The 26,767-nt window shown below is 45.2% G+C and overlaps 1 protein-coding gene across 6 annotated transcripts; it reads right to left on the minus strand.

The window, feature by feature from the left end:
- Positions 1-347: 347 nt before the first annotated feature.
- On the minus strand, positions 348-24,944 carry LOC121082522 (ATP-binding cassette sub-family A member 10-like). Of its 6 annotated transcripts, none has more exons than XM_040582056.1 (39): positions 24,192-24,941; positions 21,910-22,019; positions 21,318-21,528; positions 20,722-20,880; positions 20,372-20,472; positions 19,285-19,511; positions 18,826-18,964; positions 18,270-18,455; positions 17,099-17,246; positions 16,420-16,591; positions 15,756-15,814; positions 15,226-15,336; positions 14,958-15,133; positions 14,451-14,570; positions 13,879-14,017; positions 13,647-13,737; positions 13,223-13,362; positions 12,487-12,606; positions 12,127-12,316; positions 11,234-11,400; positions 10,385-10,512; positions 9,882-10,019; positions 9,236-9,244; positions 8,776-8,943; positions 8,316-8,426; positions 7,553-7,681; positions 6,660-6,728; positions 6,115-6,206; positions 5,561-5,681; positions 5,094-5,211; positions 4,533-4,624; positions 3,984-4,162; positions 3,315-3,390; positions 2,943-3,037; positions 2,373-2,492; positions 2,017-2,157; positions 1,665-1,744; positions 1,529-1,584; positions 348-934 (listed from the first exon to the last, which is right to left on the minus strand). In XM_040582056.1, exons 2-39 carry the CDS (start codon positions 22,009-22,011, stop codon positions 836-838), a joined length of 4,779 nt encoding a protein of 1,592 aa, XP_040437990.1. In that variant the 5' UTR covers positions 22,012-22,019; positions 24,192-24,941; the 3' UTR covers positions 348-835. The 6 variants fall into 6 exon arrangements, with proteins under 6 accessions (XP_040437990.1, XP_040437989.1, XP_040437993.1 ...); XM_040582055.1 differs by having other exon boundaries at positions 9,236-9,349; XM_040582059.1 differs by lacking the exons at positions 20,722-20,880; positions 21,318-21,528; positions 21,910-22,019; positions 24,192-24,941 and having other exon boundaries at positions 9,236-9,349; positions 19,608-20,472.
- Positions 24,945-26,767: the final 1,823 nt, after the last annotated feature.

Raw genomic sequence — 26,767 nt, forward strand, 5'->3', positions numbered from 1 at the left:
ATCACTACATGCCCTGCTAAGAAGTTTGCCCCCATCTTTTAATAGGCCCCCTTTAAGTACTGAAAGGCTGCAATAAGCCCCCCCAGAGCCTTCTCTTCTCCAGGCTGAACAACCCAGGCTGCTTTCTGGAGGGAGGAGTGACAAGCACTGGTCCCAGTGCAGAGGGAGGGCAGGGGTGAGCGCCCTGGCAGAGCCAGCCTCACGGAGACAGTAAACATGAGTGACTACAACCACTTGGCCACCAGCCCTGGGCCCTCTTCAGCCACCTCCATCCCCAGGGGATGATGTTTGAGCTGCTCAGCTGTTCCTGATGGTCCACAGCAGTGATGACATATGAGGGAGTAACGGTGGTTTCTATAGTGACATTTATTGGAAGGCTATAAAAATAGAGTGCAAATTTCAATAGGATGTTACTAAACACATAATAGGGAAATAGTCCCATACATTGGTGGGAGAGGGGCCCAGAAGGTTGGCAGCGTGTCCAGATTCCCTGATGCACCCAGATCCACCGAGCAAAGCCTCAGTCCCCAGAGACGGGGCATGACCCTTCTTTCGGCAAATCTTTCTGTCCCCACGCCTGACAAGAGCTCTCACCAGGGCAGGCGCTACTTCATCAACCAGACACTGGAAAGGCAGCCTGGGGTAGGGCTCAGCGAGACACCAGCAGAGTCCAGGTGAAATGTCTTCTGCATCAGAGAGGAGCCCTCAGCTGAGGCTTGCTGGAAAGGCAGTCTGTTCCTTCTCTTTGTGGTATGCTGATAACGGTAGTAAATATGTGCAGTATCACATCAGTTGGGTTAATACTGAGTAATGTGTACATGAACATCTTAGACCTTTAACAGTCCTCCTGCTGAAGTTGTTTCCATTCAAAAGTTCCATCCAAAGTCAGATCAAAATTATCCTTTTCCTGCTCTCGGGAGAGTTCCAAGAACACCTGAAATGGGCAAGATAACACTGATTATTCCTCTGACTTTCAGTAGAAATGGTGATGCTCCTTTGCAGGAGGTACAGCTCCCCAACCCCTATGAGAGTTGTGTGTAGCAGCTTTGCGTGGGGAGCACATACACAGCAGCTCAGACCTCCAGTGCTCTCTGATATAAGATGCTGAGAGGCACCGGCTGCCCGTAGGTGTATGCATAGAGTAGGCTTCACCCACCAACGGACTGACATAAACATTCCTCATCTTTGCCACCAGCCTTGTACAAGCAGCAATAACCTGCAGCTTCAGGAACAAACATAGAAGCTGGGCGTGGGTATCCACCGAGGGCGCCCACCCCCTGGATGTGTGGTGTGCCTGGCCCCAGTGAGTGGAGTCAGGTAGCAACACTTTGCCTAGACTTGTTCCCACCATGCTAAATCCCAGCTGTGAAAAGAGCCAAACCATTTTTCACCACTTTCCCAGTAAAAGACCCATTGCCCACCACCCCCACACAGCGGAGCAGCCTTCTGCTCCTGCACCAGCCTGGATCTCACTATGGCTTTTGTTCCTGCACACGCCTTTAGCATGTCTAGCCTCGAAACCACCTGCCTGAGCCAGAGTATTCAAAGAGAAGCTGTACTCCTCGAGGTTGCAGTTTCGTTTGGCTGTGGAGAAATGGAAGGAGAGTCAAAAATTAGCAGTCTGTGTTCCACCTTCTCAAAAAGTCATCTTCTTTTGCCTTTACCTTCCTCTAGTTTGCAGAAAGACTGCGACAGGGGCAGTGCATCTTCCATTGGGACCTTGTAGACTAGCAAAGAGGGAAACCTTGAAGAAAAAGAAGAAAAGAGATTCTTTCTCTGTATTGAGGTTCTGGGATTAAAACTTTCTGTCACGCCATGAGATGGATGTATGGATACTTTGCTGCAGGGATCACAGCAGGGTTGGATGTGGTGACATTACCAAATCAGATCCCCATACAGGGACTCTGAGCTCTTCATCCCTCTCCAACTGAGATCCCGTTTCTGCCCACCACACTGGGCACATTTTAGGGATGAGGTAGTGTTGAAAACACCGTTCATCCCATATTTTGTACTTACCGCTCCTGACGAGCTGCACTTGGAAAAATCCTCAAAATCTCAGCATGGAGAAGATCAGCGTGCTCTGGATCCTTGACCTTAATTTCCAGCAGATAGCCTTTGCCAAACTTGTTCTTCAGGTACTGAATGGAGCCAATGCACCTGCAGGGAAGGGAGGAAAAATGAGAGTTGTCAGTGTGAAACCACGGATGCCCCACCATTTGCTCCTTCCCGAATTGTACAGCCGGTGAAATCGCAAGGAGCACTTCATAGCACCCATGGCGATGGGCTCAGGTAGGTGAGGCAGGGGGAGAAGCCCCTGTCCCTGCATGGACCCTTTCCTGGCTCCGCCGCGTGCCGGCCGTGCTGCTGCCCACCGTAGCTGCCCAGACACCATGATGGCCACGCGGTCACACACTGCCTCCGCCTCCTCCATGTAGTGCGTCGTCAGGATGGCTCCCGACTCCTTGGTTTTCAGGGCAGCACGAATCGTTTTCCTGAGGACAAGGTGGGAGAAGAAAAAGTTAACACTCCCTAGGAATATCAGGCTCTTATACTTTTGTCTTTCCAAATGCTTTTCCCATAAAACAAGTGTAAAAGCTTTACATACAGCAATTTTAGACTGATGTGCACATGGTAATACTTGGAAATAATGAAAAAAAAATATTTTTGACTTAGGTGCCTCTGTGAATTCTTCCAAATCCCATATATGACTGTCCCCGAGTTTGGAACAAGGACGAAGGTAAAATGTTTCTTTCTTTCCCCTTGCTCCTGCTTTAGCTATAGAGAACCAAGAAAATGGAGTTTCCAATAAAACGGCTGGCATGTGATGAGCAGCGCCAGCTAACTGCAGATAGGGTAAAACACTTTACCAAACCTTAGGCATCTCCTCTTGTCTTCCAACCCCTTTACCACCGTGGTGGCAGAGTGCCTGAGGTCCTACTCACCAAACACAGCGCTGCCCACTGGGGTCTGTGCCAGTTGATGGCTCATCCAGGAGCAGGACCATGGGGTTGCCCAGCATGCACATGGCGAAGCACAGCTGCAACAGGGAAAGGGGCTTGGGTCAAACCTTTTGCAGTCCCTGGCACTCTGTCTACAAAGAGCTGCAGACAGCATCACTTCATTGGGAGTCGAGGTTCTGATTCCTAGGAAACGTGGTTTTGGAAAAGGCTGATTTCCATCACCCCACCGTGGGAGCCAACATGATGCTCTCCTGGGTAGCTCAGAGCACAGGTAGGTCCCTCTGCTCACGGAGGGGTTTTTTTGATTTGTGCTGTGAGCATTGCAGTTCTCATTATAGCTAAAACAAAACACACCTTTCTGGTTATCCCAGCAGATAATTTTCTGGCTTTCTTTTTTAAATAGTCTTGAAGCTGCAGAGCATTCACTATTCTGCGGGGAAAAGGAGCAAGCAAAAAAGGAATACTTTTCTTAATCCAAATCAATACTTTTACCACGGATTCCCAAAACGATAAGAAAAAGGAACTTTCTTCCCCTTGCTCTTGGCTCCTGCTTGCTTTCATTAAACATTTACTGTGTTATTAAAATCTAAGTGAATATTTGAAGCAAAGTGTACTGAATAAGCCACAAGCTCTTTTCTAAACCCATCATTACTGTCAACAGCATTATAAATCCATTCCACCTTGCCAGTGTCAGCTGAGCAGGCAGCGCTTAAGCACCCTTTCTTGTAGTGCCAAACTATAACACCAGAGATTTCAGAAATGCTTCCTAAAGATAACATACTTAAAAGGACATTAGTGGTAAATTTATCCCCACTAAATGCACTTAGGCAAATTGGAGATTTTCTTAACCCACTCTCTTAATCACGGCATTTAGCACAAAATCACTTTTGCAGCTCCATTTCCTGAGTTTTTTCCAAGGTTGGCTGTGATTCACAGTGAATTTTGACTTTCTGGTCCCCTCCCCATGCCCTAGGACTAGGGGATAAACCACTGACCAACCCTGGAAGCACCCTCCATCCGTACCGGTTGACAGCAGCAGCCACCTCCTCCTTGCGCACCCCTTTCACGGCTGCATAGACCTTCAGGTGTTCGTGCACGGTGAGGTCTGGCCAGAGCGGGTCCTCCTGTGGGCAGTACCCCAGGAAGGCGGGTGCGTGGTCCTGGGGGTGGGGGTCTGCTCCATCTCCCCTCTTCATCAGCACCTGCGCAACCAGGCTGGTCGGTTTGCTCTCATAGAGCCTTGCCCAGATACAAGGGTCTGGTGCAGAGGAAGACCGCGGGCTTCACTGGGATTTAGATGGGGAAACCCAAAGAGCAGGGGAATGATTTTGCAACCCTCATTGACATGTTTTCTAAATATAAACACGGCCAAATAGGGTAGGTGCACCTGCTTGTCCAAGTTAGAAGTAGCTCACAATATTTTTAACAATGCATTACTTAATAGCACAATGAATTCAGTTAGAATCTTGATCACTAATAATGCTTTGAAAAAATATATAGCTTAGCCTAGGTGCAAGGTTTGCACTTGCACTTTTATCACGGATCTATCTCTTTCCTCCAGATGCCTCCTACCTGTCCAGCTGTCGGTGTCGTTTCTCCAGCAATCATTTTGATAGCTGTGCTTTTACCAGCTCCGTTGGGCCCCAGAAGTCCTAATACTTCTCCTGGAATCAATACATATAATTTCTTATTTGACTCTCCATTTGACAAATATATCAGGCACAGTCCCACAAAAGAAAAAAAAAAAAAGTAAAAGAGCTTGCTAATATCAAAGATCATATAAAAGTAAAGAATACAAATATACGCTCTGGGAGCCTGTAATGTTATAACTCTGAGCGACGCTGCAAGTCTGAGCATTGCTCCCAGGTCTCGCAGGAGCCACTGCTGAAGTGGCTCTCGGAGAGAGGGGGCTGTGTTATTTTAGATAATGGAGAGTCAATGATAACTAATAGGATGCATCCACATCATGTCATTCGTTAACACATCAGCCACAGATGGAACATGCCTCAACCACAGAGCAAATAGGTTTGACCTTTATGTCATTGCTTAGCTAACCGAGAATCTGCAGAGAATTAACTCTCTGGGTGTGATCAGGGCTCCAAAAAGGTCTAGGAGAACAGTTCCAGTTCTCACCTTTTTTAACACAGAAGGAAACATTTTTGGTGGCCATTTTCTTCTTCTTCTTAAAAACTGAACCAGCTTGCTTTATTTTATATTCCTTGCACAGATTGCTGACAATAATGACTGATTTCTAAAAGCAAGGAGGAAGAAGAAAGATTAATCTATTATACCAGATAGCATTAATATTTCAGTAATATTTTTCCATTAAAAAGGCAGAAAACCTTCTAAAGATCTTTGAATTTGTTTTATGTTCACTGAGAATATGAGGTGCAACAGGGCACTTTATTGTCCACGTTCCTCTTAACAGCTTGCTTCTCCATCCGGATGGGACCCACACTGCACGTTTGGGAGCCTGGTTTTCCCAGTGAGAATAACAAAGCCAGAGCACGGACCTGCACTTACTGATACCTGGTGGTTTGTTTTGCACCAGTGGGCTTCTTACTGGTATAAAATAAACCAAGGACAACGCGTAGCCATACCCCCTCCTGGCCTGGAGCCGCTATGGCATCTCTCACTGCTGCTCTTTCAGCTTTAACATCTTCGTCTTCCTCTTCGAGCTCCTCAGGGTGCTGGTGGCTGCTTGCTCTCCTTGGGGAGATTCTACAAACCCAGGAGATTCACCTCAGCATTTTGTTCTTTACCCTTGTTTCTTCACCAATGCATTTTGGATAGACCTAGAGGGAATGTCCCTCTGGTTCAATGTTTCTTGTGGTTTGTTTTTTTTTTTAAATTTATTATTATTTATTTAATATTTATAACCTTTCTGTTATACAAAGAATCAAGCTGGTACACCTACACAGCACAGGCAGCACTGTGGGGAGGTACTAACAAGACTGAGTGATGTTTTACATGAGCATAGCACTGTAGCATTTAAGTGCCTATTTCAGTTATGAAAAATGACCAGTATTAAAAAAAATATTGAAAAATAGGGTCACAAAGGCAACGAAAGCTGATCAAAATGTTGTCTTCAAGGAAAAGCAATGTGGTAGGATTTTACCTCCCACACCTGTGGTGCATGCATGTTGATACAAACCTAAATATTGGGTCCTTTCTCAGAACTGCTCCTCCGTATTTTATCTCCAAATATCGAAGAAGAAAAATGAAACCGACGGAATGGATATAAGGCTGAAAAAAAAGAGGTTGTCACGTTAAACAGCCTTGCCTTCCATCCTCCTATGGCTGAAACCGAGAAGGTGGTGGCAGTGTTATAAAATATGTGGGGGGAAAACATAATATGCAAAAATAAATTCCATGAAGATCTAAACTGAGGGTAATCCTGAGGATCTTGGACTCTGGTATCACTTACCAATACTGCAGAAAATACCCATGGTGGAAGAAAAATACAATTCACAAAGTAATGGGGCAGCATTAAGTGATCTGGGCTTATTCCGTTTTCCCTTCCCCATTTCAAAGGAGTGAGGTTATTTTCGCACAGGAAGGTGATCTGCCATCCAGACCCACCGAGATCCTCCTTCTGCACTAAATGAGCTCAGGGTTCTTGCCTGCTTCTTTATAACTGAGGATGGGGTTTAGAAGACACACATTCCTAAACAAAAATAATCTTAAATGTTTTCTTACTGCGAAGACAGCTATTAGTACATCATGCTGTTGAGTCACACCAAACATGTCAGCATCTTCTATAAAGATCTATAAGAATAAATAAATAAATAAATAAAAACAACACAATGAAGACCTGCAACTCTTCAGTATAGTGCTGGCTAATTTTGGAAGCAAACAACATATAATTTGAAAATGTACAAAACTTTCTGATTGACCCAAAATATTCACCAGACAGATGAACAAATACAGATGTTTACTTGGGCATCCCAGTCCTATACCAGATGACAAGCATGGCACTCAGTTCATGCATCTCCTTCTAGGGGTAATGGCCCGGCACAGGAAAACACCTGGTTCCCTCTCCTTTGGTGTTCCAGTGGAGAAGAGATGGAGGTGAGTGGGACAGGATAGAGGAGGAGTCTCTTCTACTTCAGCTTCATTCCCAAGTCATTTACGGCTCATGAACGATGTTGCACAAAGCTGGAGGGTTTTGTTAAATTCTTAGCTGGTTTTCCATGACCACCCTCCCTTGACATGGGGTAAATCACCTTGTGAGTGTTCTTAGCTCTCACACGGTTTCCATGCAAAGTCAGATGCATAACTTCAAGTTTTCTCTTATGACTGTTCAAGCCAAATTGCTCAACTTTGCATGGAAAGAGTGTTTTCCCTAATCTACAGATGCAGCTCAGCTGCACAAGAAGTAGTCCCTAGCCATAATGAACAGCTGGAAAAACTAGATGTGATCTGAAATGGTCACCTAACCATGCACTCCGGCCATTTGGAAAATCCTACCCATTAGAGGAAACTAATGAGCCTTCCCAGAACGCAGCATAACGTTACCGTGACTGTGCTCACGAGGACACAGAGTTGTGTTTTGCGCTGGGTGCCCCTCCTTGCCCAGTGCCACCACTTACCTGATGGCGGCTGATAATTACAGCCATCAGTGGGTATATGGGAATCAGGAGAGACATAACGTAGAGGGAGACTTGAGGATCAATTGAGAAATCCATGACTCTGCTGATGATGTAAGAAACAAAACATACCTAGAAATAAAACAAGAGGATAACTTAGCTGATGGGAAGCGTTGCACTCCTCACTGGTCTTAAAAATTGTGTGGGTCTACCTTTTCAATTCCCTGTTGAATTTCTAAAAATGGACAAAGCATACAAAGACGAGAAACAACGAGGGTTCAGGAGGTCCTCATCCACCTCTGCCTGAGGTCGTTTGGGTCAGCTGGGGAAACTTCGTCCCAGACACAGGGATGCTTCAGCAGAAGAGCAAAGCACAGGATCCTGTCCTGTTCTTTCCCATCCTGGCTCATGCCAAACAACTCATCTTCTTCCAGGTCAGGCTTGGGCTATCTGCATCTAACCTGATGGCTCATGTCTCAGCACCTTACCTCTTGGATGTGAGGTGCCCAACAGAGCAATAAATAACTTTTTTTGCCTCCATTCCTGCCCCAGCTCAGGGTAGATCCAAGCATTTCCCTGTGCCACAGCAGGATTGTGGGAACAGAACATGATGACATGAATTTAATATAGACTTGACTGCTATAGAACACATGCCTGTATTCATGTTCTGCATCTATAGTTGGGTGTTTGGACCTCTCGTTCATCCTTAAGATCGCAAAATACATTTCTGTAAGCCCTACAGCACATCACCCAGCCACATGCTTACCACTACGAGGATAAAAGACCAAAAATCACAGTTCCATCCATTGCGAAAGACGAAGGAGATCACATAGATGAAGAGAATGATAGAAATTCCATAGCCAAAAGTAGTCATGATCTACAGGAAAAACAAGGCTTTCACTGGAGAAAATGGAGTGATGTAAACAACCAGAAACCTATATATCTATGAACGCAGTTCAGTTTAAACAATCATACGTTAAGGTCAAGGCATTCAGAAATTGCCACAATTTTACTGCAAAATTAAGGCAAGATTTATTGCCTTTTATTTCCATCTGGGAACACACAAATGATAGGAGGTGAAACAAGGAGAAGGTCAGGAAGCCTCTGGGACCCAGGGGTGTGCCAGCACCGTCTGCACCCACGGTGTCTCAGCTACCCTTACACATGCTCAAAATATTACCCCAGTCCCTCCCTAGTGAACCAGCAGCCACCAGAATGGGGTGTACCAGCAAGAAGAGGTTGTCGATGCTCCCGGAAACGTTGCTCATTGCGAACTGAAGCCCAAACATCGAGAAGAGAAGGAACCAGCACAGTGGGATGTCTACCAGTGCCTGGCCGCACCAGTATGCCGAGGGAAAGAGCCCCGAGATCCGCAGCTGGGCGCGAGCTCCCACCTGGGAAGGCACGATGCAAAGGACAGTTTATTGTCGGTGTCTGGCTGGCCAACAGCACCCGTGGGAATGGCTCCAGGAAATAAAAAGCTAACAAAAAGCTGTTATCATTGTGATACCAGGGTAAAATTCAACCTCTTTTTGTCTTTTAGCATTTTGTGATGGCTGCAAAGCTGCACATGGCAACATAGAGGAAAACACCTCAAGCTGCCCATCATATTCAAACATCCTTTGTGGCAATGCAGTTGTAACCCCTTCTGCCCACCCCACATCTGCTCCATTCCAAGGAATTTACCTTGTAATCCTGCATGTAGCCCATTGCAAGGTGAGGAGGAAAACCAGGGAATAACAACAGCATATAAACAAGGTAAAAAGAAATAAAATAATCCCAGAACCGTGAATCACCCATCTGGAAACAGAAGAAGAAAGCATTTATAGGAAACGTTCACAGCGTAATGGCTAGATGTAACAATTCCTCTTACTGCATTTCTCATGAAATACAGGGCAGTATGAAGACAAAGTGGGATTGGAAACCAAATATTGGCAGGAGGAAAGTTTTCCCCAAACCACAGCCCTGCAAAATGCCTGCCACTGGTGAGGAGATATGGGTGGTGCAGGTCGCACTCCTCCATCCCAGACTTGTGGTGAGCTCTCTTCTGTGAACTGATGTGCCGCAGCTTGAATAACATGACATAGAGAATAAGGAACATCCTGAAGAAACCCACCCAGCTACCCTTTCCATGCAGCAGCCCTCAAGACCCACAAGGGAAAAATTAGCTTGTTTTCCTGAAGTCAAACGTGATGGTTCCAGAGCTACCACCGAGGGAGATGGGTTTGCAGATACAGACAGCCCCACACAGCTTCCCATTAAAATCTGAGACCTTAAGCAGATTTCAGAACTATTTTCTGACACCTTCTGGCTGCCAGGCTCTGACACTTACAGAGAAAAATGGATGACTCCAGATCCGAATGTGCGCGGTGGAATTGAGGGCTCTCAGCAGAGCGTTGCTGATGATGTTCACAAGCACTGGGAAGCAGTTGACGGCCTCCATGTGGCATAACACGGTAAACCTGTAGCTCTTCAAAGAGCAAGAAAACAAGATGAAAATGCTTGGGTTTTCTCATCTGCAGGGCAGCTGTAGAAGAGGAGCATACCAGGAGAATCCAAGCCTGGAATAATTTTGTTTATGCCTTGTTTGCTAAAAGAACAAATTATGAGGTATTGGAAGTCTGTATAGCTGTGCTACAAAAATGTAAAGTTTGACGTGGAGGATGAAGGAGATAAGGTCTCCTCTAGCATTTACTTTACTATTTAAAACACTTTCAAATCGTGGTAACTGTGGACTTTATGCAACAGGACCGTCCCACAGGTAGAGCTGATGGAGGCACCTTGCTTAATTATTCAATGGTTGGGAAGAAATAGGAAGAGAACAAAAGTCCTCACCTGACCTTTGCGAGACACTTTAATAGCCCCATTGTGTTTTAGCTCCTCAGTGATATTTTCCTCGCTTGTTATTTCCACTGTGAGATCTTGGCTCTCGAGCACGCGGATGAAGTCTTCAATGTCTGTGCCTGGTGTGAAAGCCAAAAGCAGAGGAATCATAACACTGAACAAGAGAGTCTTTGATGGTTTGCTTTTTAAAAAAAATCCATGACCACCAAACAAAAACAGACAAAGTCTAATAACCGTGGACATCAGAGAGCACATATGTGATAGATCATTGCACATTAATTTTTGTGAAGTTAATGGATTTCAGTCACACTGACTGAATTTTTGCATTGTCATTTTTTTCTGCCTTTGCTGAGTTTCTGCAAAATATATTCTCCTTTGTGATGGTCTGATGAAGCCAACAGTATCATACTCTGGCCAAATAACATAAAATAGCATCCACTCATAGGAATGTTGAAGGTATAACTCTGGGAGTAGACCATTAATTTGACTCAGCATTAGTGAGCCCTCACTGGAGTATGGTGCCTGGCTTGAGAATCCCACACTATGAAAATGCAGAAATTGTTCGGACAGAGGTCTGATTTGGGGCAGGGAAAGAACTGTGTCCCTTCTAATCTCATCTGCTGTGACATCCCTTTTCACATCACTGTGTCAGGATCTCACCAGCTGCTGAAGCCAAAGTGGGCTTCATTCACAACCCTTTAAAAATGACGCCTATGCTTGAAACCATCACCCCTTAGATCCCCCATGGTCCTACAACCATCTGCTCTTTCACTTATTTTCCTTTGCAACAGCAAGAAGCCCCAGAATAGGAAAGGATGAGGGAAGGTTCATTGCCCTCACCTGTGTTGTTTTGGACCAGGAGGCTGGTCATCTCCGAGCAAGCCCTCTTCCCTCGGGGCAAGAAGTACCGCGCAGACGAGAGCTCCCAAACATTCACACTCTGCCAGACAGCGACCAGGGCCAGTTGCAAAACCAGGGGAAGTAGAAAAACCACATAGAGCAGCAAACTACATTAAGAAAGAGATGGATAAACACTCTGAAAACAGATATTCAGCAGAATGCATTTGCATGTTAGGAAAGGTTTACTATATTCAAGTTGCCCGACTCTCTGTTAAAAATTTTTGGCAATTTCAGAAGTCTCAAACCTTGCTCATTCACAAAAGCCCTCAAAATCTAGCAGGGAGAAGACCTCAGATCTGGAGCACTCAACTTTTTAGGGCCATTAAATGCCTTTCAAACTTCCTTAAGATATCAGTTTTTCATAAATCGGCAGCTCCCTTGTGTTTCTTGTGCCCCACCAGGAAATGCCAGCTTAAGAACAGCGGGGCCAAGTGAATTCAGACAGTGGTAACAAGGGAGAAGCTTAAAAAACATTAAAGAAGTCTGAAAGTAGTATTTTTCCCTCTTTTCTCTGTACACACTAGTTCATTTTAGAACTTCTTCCTGCATCTGAAATAAAAGTGTTTATAAATGATTCTTCAGAAAGAAAATGGTTTTCCCTTGCATAAACCACTCACTATAGAAATGAAAAAGCACAAAAGGGGGATTTTGTATCGCTGGCACTGCAAAGGACGAAGCTTTCTTCTCCTCTGACAGCAGGTTACCAAGACCATTCCTAGCCCAGACCTCATATTAATTAATCCAAATGCTTATCAAAACAGGGAAAATTGTTCCCCACTGCTGCGACTGTGGCCAGTTCCAGATCTGCAAAAGCGAATCATTTTGGTACTTACATTGACCGCAGGTTTTTCACCGAACTCTTCAGCTTTAAGAAGTGCACCCATGCCATGGCAGAGACTTGCTGCCTCCAGAGCGCTGAGCCGCTGACTGCTGCCTTCCTGGTGTCCGAGAGCAGCAGGGAGCCCAGCTCTGTCTCGTCAGGGCATCGCTGTCCTGCCTCTGCCCACTCCTCCCCGTGCTCATCTGCAGAGAGTTTTGCACATGTACGTTTATGTCTAAGATCAGCTTCTGAGTCGAAATGTGTGAAAAATTAAAAGCCACCCAGTAATCAACTGTTGGAGGCATGCCCAGGGTTATTGCAAAGCAGCCGTTCTCCCTGGCTGTGCACTGTATAGCTGCAGCCACGATGGTACCTTCTTGATCTGCTGTGTTTCCCTCCTCCAGCCTCAGGAAGACATCCTCCAGGGTTGTCATGCTAACTCCGTAATTGACAATTCCCTGGTCAGAGCAGCTGTCGAGGCCGCTGAACAGATCTGCAATACAGAGGTAATACAAGTGCATTTGAGGTTTCAAACATGAGCACATATCTCCAGACCAGACTTTGGCTCAGCTGAGTCAACCTGACTGGAGCATCTCCAGTGGGACAGGGAAAACGATAAAGCAGCTAGCTGCCAGGATACAAAGGGTCTGGAGGAACCCAAGGCTGCCAGATCTATAGCTCATTGGAGATGATTTTCTGCTTAGCACCCGCATTTCAGACTATGCATCCGCGGGACCGTCAGACTGAACGTGATGGACACGGTGAGTGAGGGTCTGCCTGGTGCCGCTGTAGGTACGGAGCGGTACCAGTTGTACGGAGTTTTCTCTTGTCACTATCTTCTCGTTTAACAAAAATAAAAATAATCTCTCGGTAACACAGCCCAGTTTAGCCTGCTAGGTTTTTCATTAGAAACAGTAGAAAAGCATTTGTTGCACGTTTTTATCTTAAACATATGGATGCTAGAATTGTGTGGGGGAGACCAAAATGCAACAGTTCTAAAGCCTTTATGTGATTCCTCTAGAAAACCTCCCTCTTTATTTCTCTTCTCCCCTCCCCACGTGATTATTTTTTCCTTATGGACAATTCTCAAGTATTTTAATATACATTACCTGGGAATTTATTCACGTTTTCTAATGGCAGTTTGTATCTCAGCTCGTATTGACTGTGTCCTGAGAATATGACGTTGGGGATGTACCGTTTAACCAGAGATGTCACGCTCTCTAAGTCACAAGACTCGCTGACATGGATCCTGTTCAGTTGAAGAAAACCAGATGCTTAGTTTTGAAAAAATCCCCCACCCAAACAAACAACACCCACCACTATTTGCTAGGGTGCATAAAAGGACAGCTCCAGCGTGCTTCATTTATTCCTGACTCTGCAGTAAAGTGCTGCTTCCATTAATTTAACTGAACATTAATTCAGTTAGTTTTATTGTTTTGACATCTTGTCTACAGTTTCCCCCTTACAGTCACCCTGGTGGCTCCTTGTACATGCATGTGCCCAGAGAGCAGCTGCTGGAGCTGAAGTAGATACCTTAAATGATAGCAAATCCCCCATTTTCTCTTCAAGAACAGAGAAGAACCAACACACTTCAGCCTCCCATGCGAGATAAAAGCCTTGCGGTCTAAAGAAAGAAAAAGTGAAGGGAATTTATACTGCAGAGCAGTGGTTCAAAACTTTTTTTTGCAACTGAACCTTACGTGAGCTTTGGCTTTGTGCTCCAGGGTGATTCTGCAGAGATGCTCTAGGCTGAGCCTGCGCTTACCTGCTAGGATATCGGCCTCGTCCATGAACTGGGTGCTGAACAGGATCACCCGACCAGCTCTGTACTCCCTGAGGAGGCTCCACACCTGGTGCCTGGAAAGGGGATCCAGCCCAGCCGTTGGCTCATCCAGGAACAAAACCTGCAGAAAGAGTGCAGGCAGGAATTCCTCACTGCCGGAGCAAAGGCACATCTTCTGGGTTTGGGTTCTCCTGGGAGCCTCAGCTCCTGAAGGCAAGAGACCCAAGGCCACCTTTTGCGCAAGGGCAGCTATTGTGGGAGCTGTGCAAGAGGTCAGGGAATCACAGACCCATAGAATCATTTAGGTTGGAAAAGACCTGTAAGATCATCAAGTCCAACTGTGGAACTACTTATCTGCTTGAAAACTAGGTTAGCAAAATGGGTTTTGAATTTAAGAAAGCTAAATTATTAAATTTATTAATTTCATGAGTGCTTTAAAGAGGTCTGAAACCATGCACGAACCGCTAGCCAAGTTTTATGTAGCCAAGCATAACGTTTTAGTTGTGTTGGACCTTACCCTTTCCTATGTTACAGAGCTGTGCCTGCTGCTTTACCTGGGGGTTTCCAAGCATGGCTATTCCAATGGATAACTTTCGTTTTTGCCCACCACTCAGTTTCTCAGCTTGAGTATCTTGAATGTTACTGATATCCAGCAGTTCCAAAATGTTTTGCACCTAGAACAGCACAAGGAAGTCCCTTCTCAGCACCAGTTGTCCTTCCACCCTTTATCAGCCATGAAGGACATCTGGCTGGGACTGCAAGCACAGTTTCTAAGAGCATGTACCGAGGTCTATGACCACCAGCAGAAGCAGCCACTACAGGGGCTGCAGCATCCCCTCATCTCCTTGGGTTGAGTAGAGGAATCACTGTGGTTGCATCAGGACCACAAACTTGCCTACTAACCTGGTCAAAGCTTGACACCAGCTTTGATTTTCAGAAGACACAGCCAGGTGGACCCTTTGAGCTTCCCAGCCGCAAAAGGAGCTTTTACAGCAACGTGGGGTTTGCCTACAGCCTGACGTTGCTGCACGGTGATGCGTTCCAGGGGAACACACACTTACCTCTTGATCTACCTCCTTGGACTTGATGCCCTTGATTTCTGCAAAAGTTTTCAAGTTTTCTTTCACTGTTAAGACTTCAAACTGTATGTCGGATTGTGGGCAGATGCCGATCATCTCTCTAATCGCATCCCTATCTCCTATTTCAGAGAGTCTGTAGTCATATATGGTTGCAGAGCCTGTTTACAGGAATAAATGTGGCGGGGTGGAATGAACTGGTCTTTACAGTTTTTGCGTCAAGCCCAACCCATCCCACCCTTTGCCATCCTACCTTCAGAAGGCAAAGTGAGTCCACTGAGCACATTTAACAGTGTTGTCTTTCCAGCCCCACTGTGGCCGAGTAAAGCGGTGATCTGACCCTCATAAACATTTAAAGACAAACCTTCAATGAAAACAACATCACGTTTGGGAAGAAATGAGGCTTGACTCACTTTCAACTCATTGTTGAAGGCAAGACAAGTCAAGAAGTATAAGAACTAAGTAGCAATAATTAGCCAAAAGTGCATTAAGCAATGTAGGGCAAAGTTCTGCAAACCTTTAAATACAGTGTAAGAAGCTGCTTTGTGTTTAACAGGAAAAACAGAAACACAACAACAGAAAAAATCCCACCCTTTCTACTCCTTAATCATATTAAAAATAGAATATCCGTAAAAATGGAACAAAGTAGTAATCAGTTGCATCAATTAATATCTTAGATAGCTTGAAAAGTTATGCAAGTGTGGTTTTATTTCTTTGACTGACTGAAATGTTTGCACTGTTTTTCCTCATCTTTAACAGCAATCAGTATCACAGATTTCATACCTCTTAAAGCATCTATCTTCTTGTCCTTCTTTTTATATGCTTTTTTAATATTGTTGAGCCTAAAAGGAAGGTAAGAACAATATTATTTCAGGATTCCTGTAAATACATTTCCCTGGTGCCCTTTTTCACTCTTATGGCCCTTAATTTAAAATGACAGAAGTGACATGAAAAGCAAGACTCAGAAGCAGCCCTGAGGTTCAGCAGGGTTCAGCATGCTCTGTGCACGGGCGTGAGCATCACCAGGCAGTGACCATCGCTGGTGACCAGCATGAGGCACACAGCACCGGAGCACCAAGCCTTGCAAAGACAAGGCGGAGCCCATGGTAACAGGTGGCTGGTTTACAACAGGCTGCCCTCCACATTCTCCTTGGGGTCCCTAATGGACATTTAACAAAGTCCACAGCAAAAAAAGACCTGTTAATTTTTAATCTGAATTTTTCTAGTTTTCACCAGTAGTGACCAGCCTGAATTATCTGTTTATCTCATCTACGTTTTATCTCTACTTTTTCTATGTGAAATAAAGTGTTTTGCAAGAGCCTCATGAACATGAAAACGGCCTGGGTAAGTCAAAACAAAGCTGACGGCAGAAGCGGTGGTCCGTGGGAGCATGACACCCAAGCCACCCAACTCAAAAAGCATGAATGGCAATTTCTTCTCTCTTAACCTGATGGCTTCCTTCCCCATGAATTCGGGGGGCATCGGCTCTATGTCATCACCGAGGAGCTCCTCAGGGCTCGCTGCAGTTCTGGGCATCTCCCTGGCAGAGCCTTTCCTGCTCCTCACCCAGTACGAGGGCTTCAGGCAGAAAAAAGGAGGATCTGGGATGCCGTATTTGCCTGACAGGAAAGCAAAGAAGATGACCTGTCATTAACCGAAGCCACAGCAAAGACACCATCCTAGGCTAACCATTTAGGAGGTTCTAATAAGTACTTGGTTGCCTCAAAATTGGTACTTTATCCAGTTGTAAAAAGAGGTTTGGAGCTAGCATAGAGGAGACAAGAAGGTTGGCTTCAGGGCTGTATCTAATGAATTCAGTATTTTACTTAATTCATTAAAATAACTCCCCCCCCACACACACTATTGTACTATTTTCTCATAAACAGTTCAACAGCAGTATAATTAGAAAGAGTAAACACTAAATACTTTGTGATCTTTGATTTGGGTATTACCAGTGTGTGCCATAGGCAGAAAAGTCACTCAGTGATATAATACATTTCTTTTCGACCAAAACCTATTTTGGTTCATTCAGAGGATGGAGCAGCCCATGATTTCTTGGAGAAGATACCACATGCAATCCATACAAATAAAAAATATAGAAGAAGAAAGCGTGATCATAAGCGTACCTGGAAGAACTTTGTCGAAATACATAGCTAACAGCATGTACAAGACTGAGTCAAAGGCCAGCATAATGTAAGTTGAAAATAAAAAGTATGATTCCTCCATAAGGTTAGAGAAAGAGAAACCCATTCCATATTTTTCTAAATGAAAAATCTGAAATAAAAGGACAAAGAAGAATAATTTTCGGTCTGGAAAACTATGTACATGGCATCAATCCATGGACGCAATTGACTTTGTTAATCCAGATTTTTCTGACTGATTTTTCTACCTTTCTTTCTAGTGAGGAAGGGAAATAAATTTACTCCATGCAGAGATGTTATGTTTTCACACATACAGAAGCAAAAGAAATTATTAGAGTTCTATAGAAAATCATTCAAGAAACATAATATTGGCACCCTTGACGTAACAGTCACAACAAGGACAGAATAATTTTACATAGTGATTGATTTAACCATATGGTAAATTAATAGTAAATGCTGTTTCTTTTCTGCTGCTGCAGAAATTTCCTCTCCCAGGCAGATTTTTATATATCAGGAAATCAGATATTAAAAAACTGGAGCTAGAAAGTATCGCTTAGAGCTATGGAGATAGGACTGATGGAAAACTGGGAAACTCCGCAGAATTATCCCAAGCAGGGATGGAGGAAGGATGGCTGCAGCAGGAGTCTTGAATTGGGTTTGTGCAATCTCTGTTGCCAGGAAGAGCTGCCGCAGCGAGAGGGGAATGAGCGGGCAGCGACGAGCTGATGTCCCCAAGTCAACTCCTGTGTGCCTGGGGTCCAGCCCCGGAGGATAATGGTGCTGTTGTGTGTGGCGATGGGCTTGCTGGAGCTTCCTCGGGTTCCAGTGGATGCTACAGAAGTGCACAATGGCAGATTATTTGTGATGAGGGCTGTGGTTTTCTTTGCATTCATTGGCTTTTTAAATGAATGGGGGCATTGGAGCCCCACTTTTCTGCCCAACAGCAACTTGGCTGGCATGGAGGTTTCACAACGGGAAGCTGATATGAGCAAGAAGTACCTGAGGATTTTACAGATGTAGGAAAGCTGGTCTTCTAAAATGAAGACTGTGACTTCCTATGCCTTTATCAGCAAAGCACAGCACTGTCTGTGACAAAACGTGCTCCATCCCCACCGAACGCACCCAGGACAGAAGCTGCAGAGATGGCACCCCATACCTTTGCAATGCCAGCATTAAACGCAAAAGGACAGAAGAGACTGAGAAACCACTTCAGTGGTTCTGGAATATTCTCTATCAGCACTGCGAGGCTCAGGCATCCAAAGAGAAAGGTGGTGAGGAACCCAAAGGAACTGGCAAGTTTGGAGGTCCTTAAGAGGGAGCAGAGCATGAAAACCAGGTGGATCTGTAAGAACAGAAGTTTCCTTCAATCACTGAAAAAAATAAATAGCTTTAAGAGTAGCACTTCCATTTGCCAGGCAAACAGAGCTCTGGTGAGCTGAGTCAATGTAATAAAATACACTAAAGTCCTCCTTGGTGGGCTGATCTGAGTTTCAAGCTGGATCTTTTACAGCCAGCCTACTGCCTGTCAGACCTCCAGGCTGCAATTCAGATCACCACTGCTGCCTCAGAGAGTCCACTCAGCTATTAATATTAATACGACCATGCAAAGGGTACAGTCCTGCGCACTGTGCAAAAGGCTCTGGAGTAATGTTTAGGCTCAACATAGTAAGAAGTCACATGGTGGGAAAATTTGGCTTTAAAACCTGACTTACACATGCTAGGCCATACAGGAAAAACAGCAGTAAGACCGCAGGGAAGCTGCTGAGGTAGAAAGCATCCTGCACCACGACAGCTGTAAGCAGGCAGGAGAGGACCATCACGTAAAGAGCATACAGCAGACTCCAGGAGAGCCTGAGGATGGAAAAGTGGCATCACACTTTCGTTTAATGAAGAACTGTTGTTACAACTTCATCTGCATGTCAGAACTGTTTTAAAATTAAAATACTAATTATTTCCCAGGGTCAACTCGTTCACATCCTAGGCAGAGCAGATAGCATGATCCACCTTAGGAGGAAATACCCAAGGAAGAAGAATACACCACTGACATGTTCAACCCTCCTGGTTTGTCCTTAGAGTACCTTATGAACTCATTTAACTTATTAGCGGACTATGCAAGTGCCTAGGGGTATACTGATTTTTGGCAAATTTTCTTTAGTTAAAAAAGGACTCACCAAAATGCAATATCCTGCAGCCCCATCGTTTTCATCAATACTTTGAGCTTCTTCTTTTCTCTTACAACATTCATTGATAAGAAATACATGAATGGAGAGAAACACATCACGATAGTAATCATGAAATAACTGTATTCTAGTGTAATCAAGGAGATGACGCCCCGGGACTTCATACGGACACCAGCAATTGATTTCATTTCTTCCCAAACAGAATGATTTGCCACCATCTAAAGGGATTCAAGGTCAACATCTCAGTATTTTGATTTTCTACAGCGATATGTACTTATATAAGGAACCTTCTGATTCATCACCCCTGGATTTACTTTTTAATGCACCTTTATAGAAGACACCGACCAGTAATGCAATAAAGCCCTGTGGGAAGGGCTCATCTGACACGGTTGTGTGTCTGCATCTCAGCAGAACTCCATCCCTTGTCTATGGAGAGAGATAAACCCTTCAGCTCGTCCAGAGGTAAGGATCCAGAGACTCAAATCACTCGTGCTCACAGGGTCCTGTTTCTCTCCCCATGAAAGCCGCCTGGAGAGCTGGAGGTGCACAGCCAGGTGGAATGGCCCCTGCCCTGGTATACTTTTGGGGAATAATTTGGCAAGGAAGGGCAAGAAATGACAGACGTCCCTACTTTGAAATTGAGTCGTCCAGCAGATACACATACCACCCAGTCTCCTGCAAGGATTGCCTTTTCTTTGGAATCTGAGAAATTTTCTAAATCAAATAGTAGTATCATGCCCGGTTCCTAGCCTTTAAGAGAAATCATCATTTTGAAAAGAAACAAAAGTTAGTACAAATCTTAAAAAATAAATCAAAACGTGTTATTTCCTTCATGAACTGCTGATTGCATTCAGGTTCCTGCCTGAAGGTTTTCATTCATTGCTTGAATTTCATTCATTTAACAATTCATTCAATTGTTGCTGCCAATAATATTCAGGTAGCCAAGATTTTTAAAATATTTGGCTTTCTGCAAAATTTTCTGACAAGCCCATCCCTTACTACTGCCACGGAACAACTTGTCTTTCCTGTACCAAGTTTAAAATAAAAGGACACTTACATACACATAAATTCAATTTACCTCGATGATAGCAGCATCGATGCTGGACTGCAGGGAGAGGAAGCCTTTGTACCAGTACCTGGGGCTGTAACAGTGCCGCAAGGAGAAGTTGTAACAGTTATCTGCAAGAATGAAAGGTGAAGGGCATCACAGGTAAGAGCACCAAAATGTAATTAGTTTTCCATACAAAAGTGGTTGATAAGCATGCATATGCACTATGGGCAACTCTTCAAATGGATAGCAGCCCACTGACAAAACAAAAGACAACCTAACAATTTATTAAATCACTTGACATATATGGATTATACCAACAAAGTGATGCCTATCCATGTCAGGCAACCACCCGCCCGTAAATTCTCCTTTTGTATTACCTATGTATCCAAAGTTGTCATTTGGGATAGCTACGTTGCCAATAGGAAATCTGAGGTGATAGGAGAAGTTGTTCTTAAATACAACTCCTATTAACTCATTATTTGAAATCCAGGCTTCTTCCAGGGCTCTCTCATTTTCCAGTGCTTCTAGTTTTATACCTGTAGCGTGTAAGAAAAATATTGCGATGAGCTTCCGTAGGTCTGGAAATGTGTGCACAGGCATTGGGTGTATATTCTACTTTTTTAGCATGGCAATTCCTCCTTTCCAGTTCTCCTTACTGGACAGGCTGGCACCTCAAAATCCTTTATACTACACCAGTTGTGAAGAAGCATACCTCAAAAGAATGACCCAAGGTGTTGTAATAGTATTAGTCTACATAGGAATATCAGGTAAGGCAGAGTTTTACAGCTCAAGCACACACTGGCCTCACTAGTAATTTAAATACTAGAGAATAAATATTTGTGAGAATGGAGGATTCAGTATGAATTTTCTCTACTGACCAAAGATACTGGAGAACGACTAAAACACATTTAACACATTGAACATGGGTTAAAAATAAAATGGCAAAGCAAAATACTTCAAAAGCAAAACATACCCATCATTACAGAGTTCAAGGTGACTTTATTCATGATCTGCCTTGTGGTGACAGTGATGGGAGTAAAAGCGATGGTGACCCCAGTGGAGTCATAGGCAGGGTCATCTAGCTGCCCGAGGTGGCTGTAAGGCACTTCGGGGTAGCGGATGTTCACAATGAACACGCTCATGATGAACATCAGTGGCAGGAAGAGCAGAGACAGCATCCACTCCTAGGTAAGGGGGAGAGCGGGGAGGAGAATTTAATAATGTAACAGTAGAAGAGCATATTCTCTGCGGGACTGAAATATAAACAAGAGGCACTCACAGTCACACTGGTTTTTTAGACACCGACTAACTAACACAGTCTTTGCATTGCACCCATCACCTCAGTAAATTACTCTGCTCAAAGAGCCCATCTGCACTCTCGTGTCACATAAAAGACAGAAATATTACCAGCTAAAAAAGTGTCAAAGTGTTCATTACCAGGCAAGCATTTCAAAAGTACTTCAACTTTTAATTTAAAAAAAAAAATAATTGGCATTTAGGGGCAGGCAGCGATTGGCTGCTCTCAATGGTTAGCTACTCACTTTTTTTTTTTTTTTTTAGCTTACCTCAAAGCTCTGCATCTTCATCCTCCGCTTGACAATTAGATTCTTCCACAAGAGAATTTTAATTTGCTGAAATACACTCATCTTTCTCTGAAGTGTCTGCATCTTTGAACCTACAAACATTTTTTTTAAAAAAATTACTTTTAAATACAACAAAAGCTAGAGCAGCAGTGGCTGCTTTTATTTGCACAGTCCTTGCACACGTGAACAATGATTTTTTTCCCCCCTTTTTTACTGCGAGAGAGCAAGCTAAGCAACTGAGATCTCATGTGCTGAGCACAAGCCCAGCTTTGAGCAGTGAGGGACCAAGAGACATCATCATCCTCAACGCAGCCCCAGGCTTTGCAGCTAAGCAGTAAGGTGCTGAGGATAACCAGGATTCCACGCTTCTGTGCACAGTATGGTAAGGCTGGGAGGAGTTATATATGAAATAACTAAGGGAAGATGATACTAGATGGCCTAATTGACTTGGGTGGCCTTAATATCCAAGAAACAACAATAATGTGGTCAATTAAAATCACCAAAATCTTTTTGAATGTAATTTTAACGTGCTGCAGGCTTCACACCAAGAAGTGTTGAGCAACTCCTGGCTGTGGCGTGAGCTGAGCTCATACGGAAAGCAGCGTCAACTGAAGGCAAGTGGGAGCTACGAGAGAACAAATTCTTGGAAGTGTGTTGGGAGAGCTGTTGTTGTTGGGGATATTAATGGAAAATGAGTGAGAAACAGATAGCCACGAGCATGTGTTGGTGTGGTACTCCAAAAGACGTGTCAGTGTCCTTAAAAAGACATGGTCAAAGCAAACCAAGGATTTGTTGCCTGGGTTAGTGCTGGTGGTGGAAACGTCAAGAAACAGGCATAAAGGTGGCTGTCAGGGTAAATTTTGCAGATCAGCTATGTCCATATTAACCATCAGTAAAATAATCATGAGCGCCTTTAATGAGCAAAAGGACTAAGTAGGTATATGCAAAGGAGCTACACTCACATAGCCAGCCAGCTCTGCTGTCATACAAGTAGCTAAAATATGCTTTCAAACAGGATCTTGTTCCCCTATAAGTGAAATCTCAGGTAGAAATATCAGAGCATTTGTAGACCTAATCCCTTCAAACCTCCCCATCATATTGAAGGAAGATTTATGTTGCCCTGTTCCCTTTGGGGGATGATGCCTCGCAGTGCTGACAGTCAAGACAGAGTTTATCTTCTTCCAAATATTGATATTCAGCCTGCAGGAGAGGCACATTCTGCTGTAACACTGCAGCAGGCACCAAAATGCTGGAAAAGCAGCTGCAACAAATGGCCTTCCCCAGGTACACACTGCAAACACACACACTGGCACGGCACGGCACGAGGATGGTGCAGGGACCTTGGCTCAGGGGCAGGAACCTGCTGTTTTGCTGCCGCTTTCTGAATAGATTTTTCTCTTACAGACGATCTCATTAAATCCAGGCACATAAAAATTTGAATTTAGCCCACACTAATGACCTCCAAACTTCCTTGAGGAAACTGTGAAGTTAAACTTGCAATTGCTTGGTCGCTTTTTCACCTAACAAAAGCAAGGTCTAAGACAGTACATATCACCCGTATGCACTCCCACAACCGAAACGGGAATTGCGTCACGGCTAAAGCAGGTTTCCAGTTTCTCCTTCGTTTTAATAGTCACATAGAGTAACCCCTGACAAGCTGACACAGCGAGGTCCTGGGTGGGATGGAGAGCCGGTGCCCCAGGTATCCATCACAGATGTCGCACGTGCCCCCCTCCCCGTCACCCCTCAGTGCTGCCAGACCCCCCGCTGCGCGGCTGCAGAGTTTGGACAGCTGGGGGAAATGAGCCAGAACTCATTTCATTGCTCCTTCAGTATTTCCAGGGTAATTTTTAAGAGTCTAAAATGAACAGAAGAGTTTTTTTAATTCAATCTTCAGCTTACACTGCATGTAGGGAAAGAAATCTGCTCCTTGTATGTGATGGATTACTTAAAATACTGAGCTGTGGTGAACCTACCACATCTTCTGAGCACTAAGACGCACTGGAAATGCACCTCTGCCATAAACTGAGCTGCATTTGAGTGTTATTTCATATCAAAGTAAGGTTAAAAAGATGCTATTGCCTTTAAATAGTCACTAAGCTTAATCACAGGCTTAACTCAGCCTGTTAGAATGATGCCCAATGTCCTGCCTACGCATTCATTATCTCACCCAGTATTATTAATGGTGTAACTAATCAGTGGATGTTTGCATACCTTTTAAATAACAACTTTTATTTGCTTTAAGAAGAACATTTAAGCCTTACCTTAATGGGAAGGTTTGAAAGGAATCCAGAGCTTGTCCTTTGCAGTGTGCCTGTAAAAGTGGAGATGCCGAGCCTCCCTGGGATGGACTTGCCGGTTGTCCCAGTGGCTCTCAGTGCTCCTTTGTCCACACACTCATTTTTTCACTCAGGCACTTCTGCCAAAAGGCATTCCTCACACCATCATTTGGCTTTTCCCTGACTTCTTCCCCCCTTCCTCCTTGGCAGAGCTTCAGATTTATTTATGTTATAAAAAGCAAACAGAGCATATTGCTATTGAGTTGCTGGAGCGGATTCTCTGAAAAGTTACTCAGAAAATTCTTGAGTCTTGGCCAAGAGAAGAAAAATGAGCCCAACAACAAACCACACAAAAATCCTTTCTCTGGCAAACTCCGTTATGTTTCTCAGTGCAGCGAGAGAGGCTGAAGTCAACTGCAGCATCACGGCACGCTGCTGCAGGCGGGGGAGCAAACGGTGGCTCTCGCTTATCTCCAAAAGGCAAAGGTTGTGTTTGCAAATGGTGTCAGTGCCAGCAGCCTCTGTGCAGGAAGAGCAATGAAGTGCTGTCTCCTGGATAGCAACAGCTCTTCTGATTAAAAAACTTATTGTAAATGTTAAAAGAAATTTCTCTTGATTAGCTCTGTGCTACTAAAGGGAAGGGGGTTGATTGCATCCCCCGGCGGAGAGCACGGCTGAGGAGCAAGCCTGCCCCTGGGTCACCCACCGCAGCACGGCCGAGGGACAGGCGGTGGGAGGGAGCAGCCACCATCTGGGACAGAGGCTGGGCTTGCAAATGCCGAGGAGCTGGATCTGCTTCCCTTTGCTCTGCCTAGCGGGAAGAAAAACACTCCTAAGGTTTAAATAACATTCAGATGTTTCGGAGCTAGGCAGGCTCCAGAGGCGTAGTAAGTCAGGATACAGAATGAAGTTAAGACCTGTTCCCAGTACATCTCCTAGGTGTACAGACCTCCTCCTCCCTTTTCAGACCCTCCTTGCAAAGGGAGAAAATACCCAAACTCACCTAAAGTAGAAAAATAGATATGCCAGGTCCCAGTCAGTGAAGCTCAAGGAAAGACCTCCCTGCCCCACCTCCTTGACAGTGCACAAATGTTTGGAGACCCATATGGAAAGCAGTTCCCTGGGTCTGTAGGGTGGCTTCCTTGGGGGCTTTTCCTGGCAGCAGCAGCCCATTACCGAGTCACGGCAGCCACCTGCTTGCCTGCATCCCTGCCTGCCTTGCCTAGCCACTCATCTGCGCCTGCGTCCACCACCTGCGTCCTCCCTCCCTGCATAACCCATACCTGATTCACCAGCATCACCCACATGAACCCAGGGGACTCACAGCGTGGGTGAGGTCTTGCTGCTGTGGCTGTCCCATGGGGTGGCACTGTCCATCCTCCAGTGGGTGCCCAGCCCGGCCTTTCCTGGGTGCTTGGGGACAGGGCACCAGGGCAAATGCCTGTGACTGCCTGAATGTAGGGAGCTTCTATTTTATTTACTATTTAAAGCTAACTCTGGTGGGCAGATGTCTAAGAAGGGACACTGATCTGCTCAGAAAGGGTCAGGGTGGGTGTTGGTGAGGAGCCCACCCTGCCCTCCTAACCACGAAAGCAAGTCAAGCACACACGTGTGGCCAGAAGAGCTGTTCGGCCTGCTGTCCTCTCCAGCATTACTCTGGGTTAAAGCACGTCTTATTTTAACTCCAGATTTATATTTTTTGAAGACGCTGATCTAGGAGCTGCCAGTTTTCATTACACTTTTCCAGATACTGCAGAGTCCTTTCCTGTCTCTGTGTCCCCAGCAGTGGGGACCAGAGATGGGCCAAGGTGGCCTGAGCTGGAACACACACAACAGCAGCAGCTTTTTGGGTCAAGACACAGCCCCACGCCTCTCCACCAGAGAACACCGCCTTTGCTGTTCACATGACACCTGCCAGGGCCGCTTCCCAGAACTGAGTAAGCCAAAGCCCTGGTGTCCTCCTGGCACGGATGAGTTTCCCCTGAGCCAGCAGAACCTGTGTGGGCAAGAAGGCCAGTGGGAGCCCAGGGTGCATTAGGAGGAACGTGGCCATCTCCTCTACTGCTCTACTCCTCTACTACTCCTACTACAATCCTCCCCCCTCTACTCTGCCATGGTGAGGCCACTTCTGGAGTGTCCAGTTCTGGGCTCCCCAGCTCAAGGAGACAGGGAACTGCTGGAGAAGGGTCCAGCAGAGGCTGCGAAGCTGGCGAGGGGAAAGGAGCATCTCCCTTAGGAGGAAAGGCTGGGAGAGCTGGGCCCGCGTAGCCTGGAGAAGACCGAGGGGATCTTACCCATGCACACAAATACCTTAGGGGCACGTGCCAAGAGGGTGGGGCCAGGCTCTTTTCAGTGGTGCCCAGCGACAGGACAAGGGGCCACGGGCACAAACTGCAACCCCAGAACTTCCTTCTGGATATGGGGAAGAACTTCCTTCTGGATATGGGGAAGAACTTCCTTACCTTGAGGGTGACAGAGCACTGGAACAGGCTGCCCAGAGAGGCTGCGGAGCCTCCTTCTCTGGAGACGTTCAAAACCCACCTGGATGTGATCCTGAGCAA

This window comes from Falco naumanni, chromosome 1, assembly GCF_017639655.2.
Source record: "Falco naumanni isolate bFalNau1 chromosome 1, bFalNau1.pat, whole genome shotgun sequence".
In the NCBI taxonomy this organism is placed as follows: domain Eukaryota; kingdom Metazoa; phylum Chordata; class Aves; order Falconiformes; family Falconidae; genus Falco; species Falco naumanni.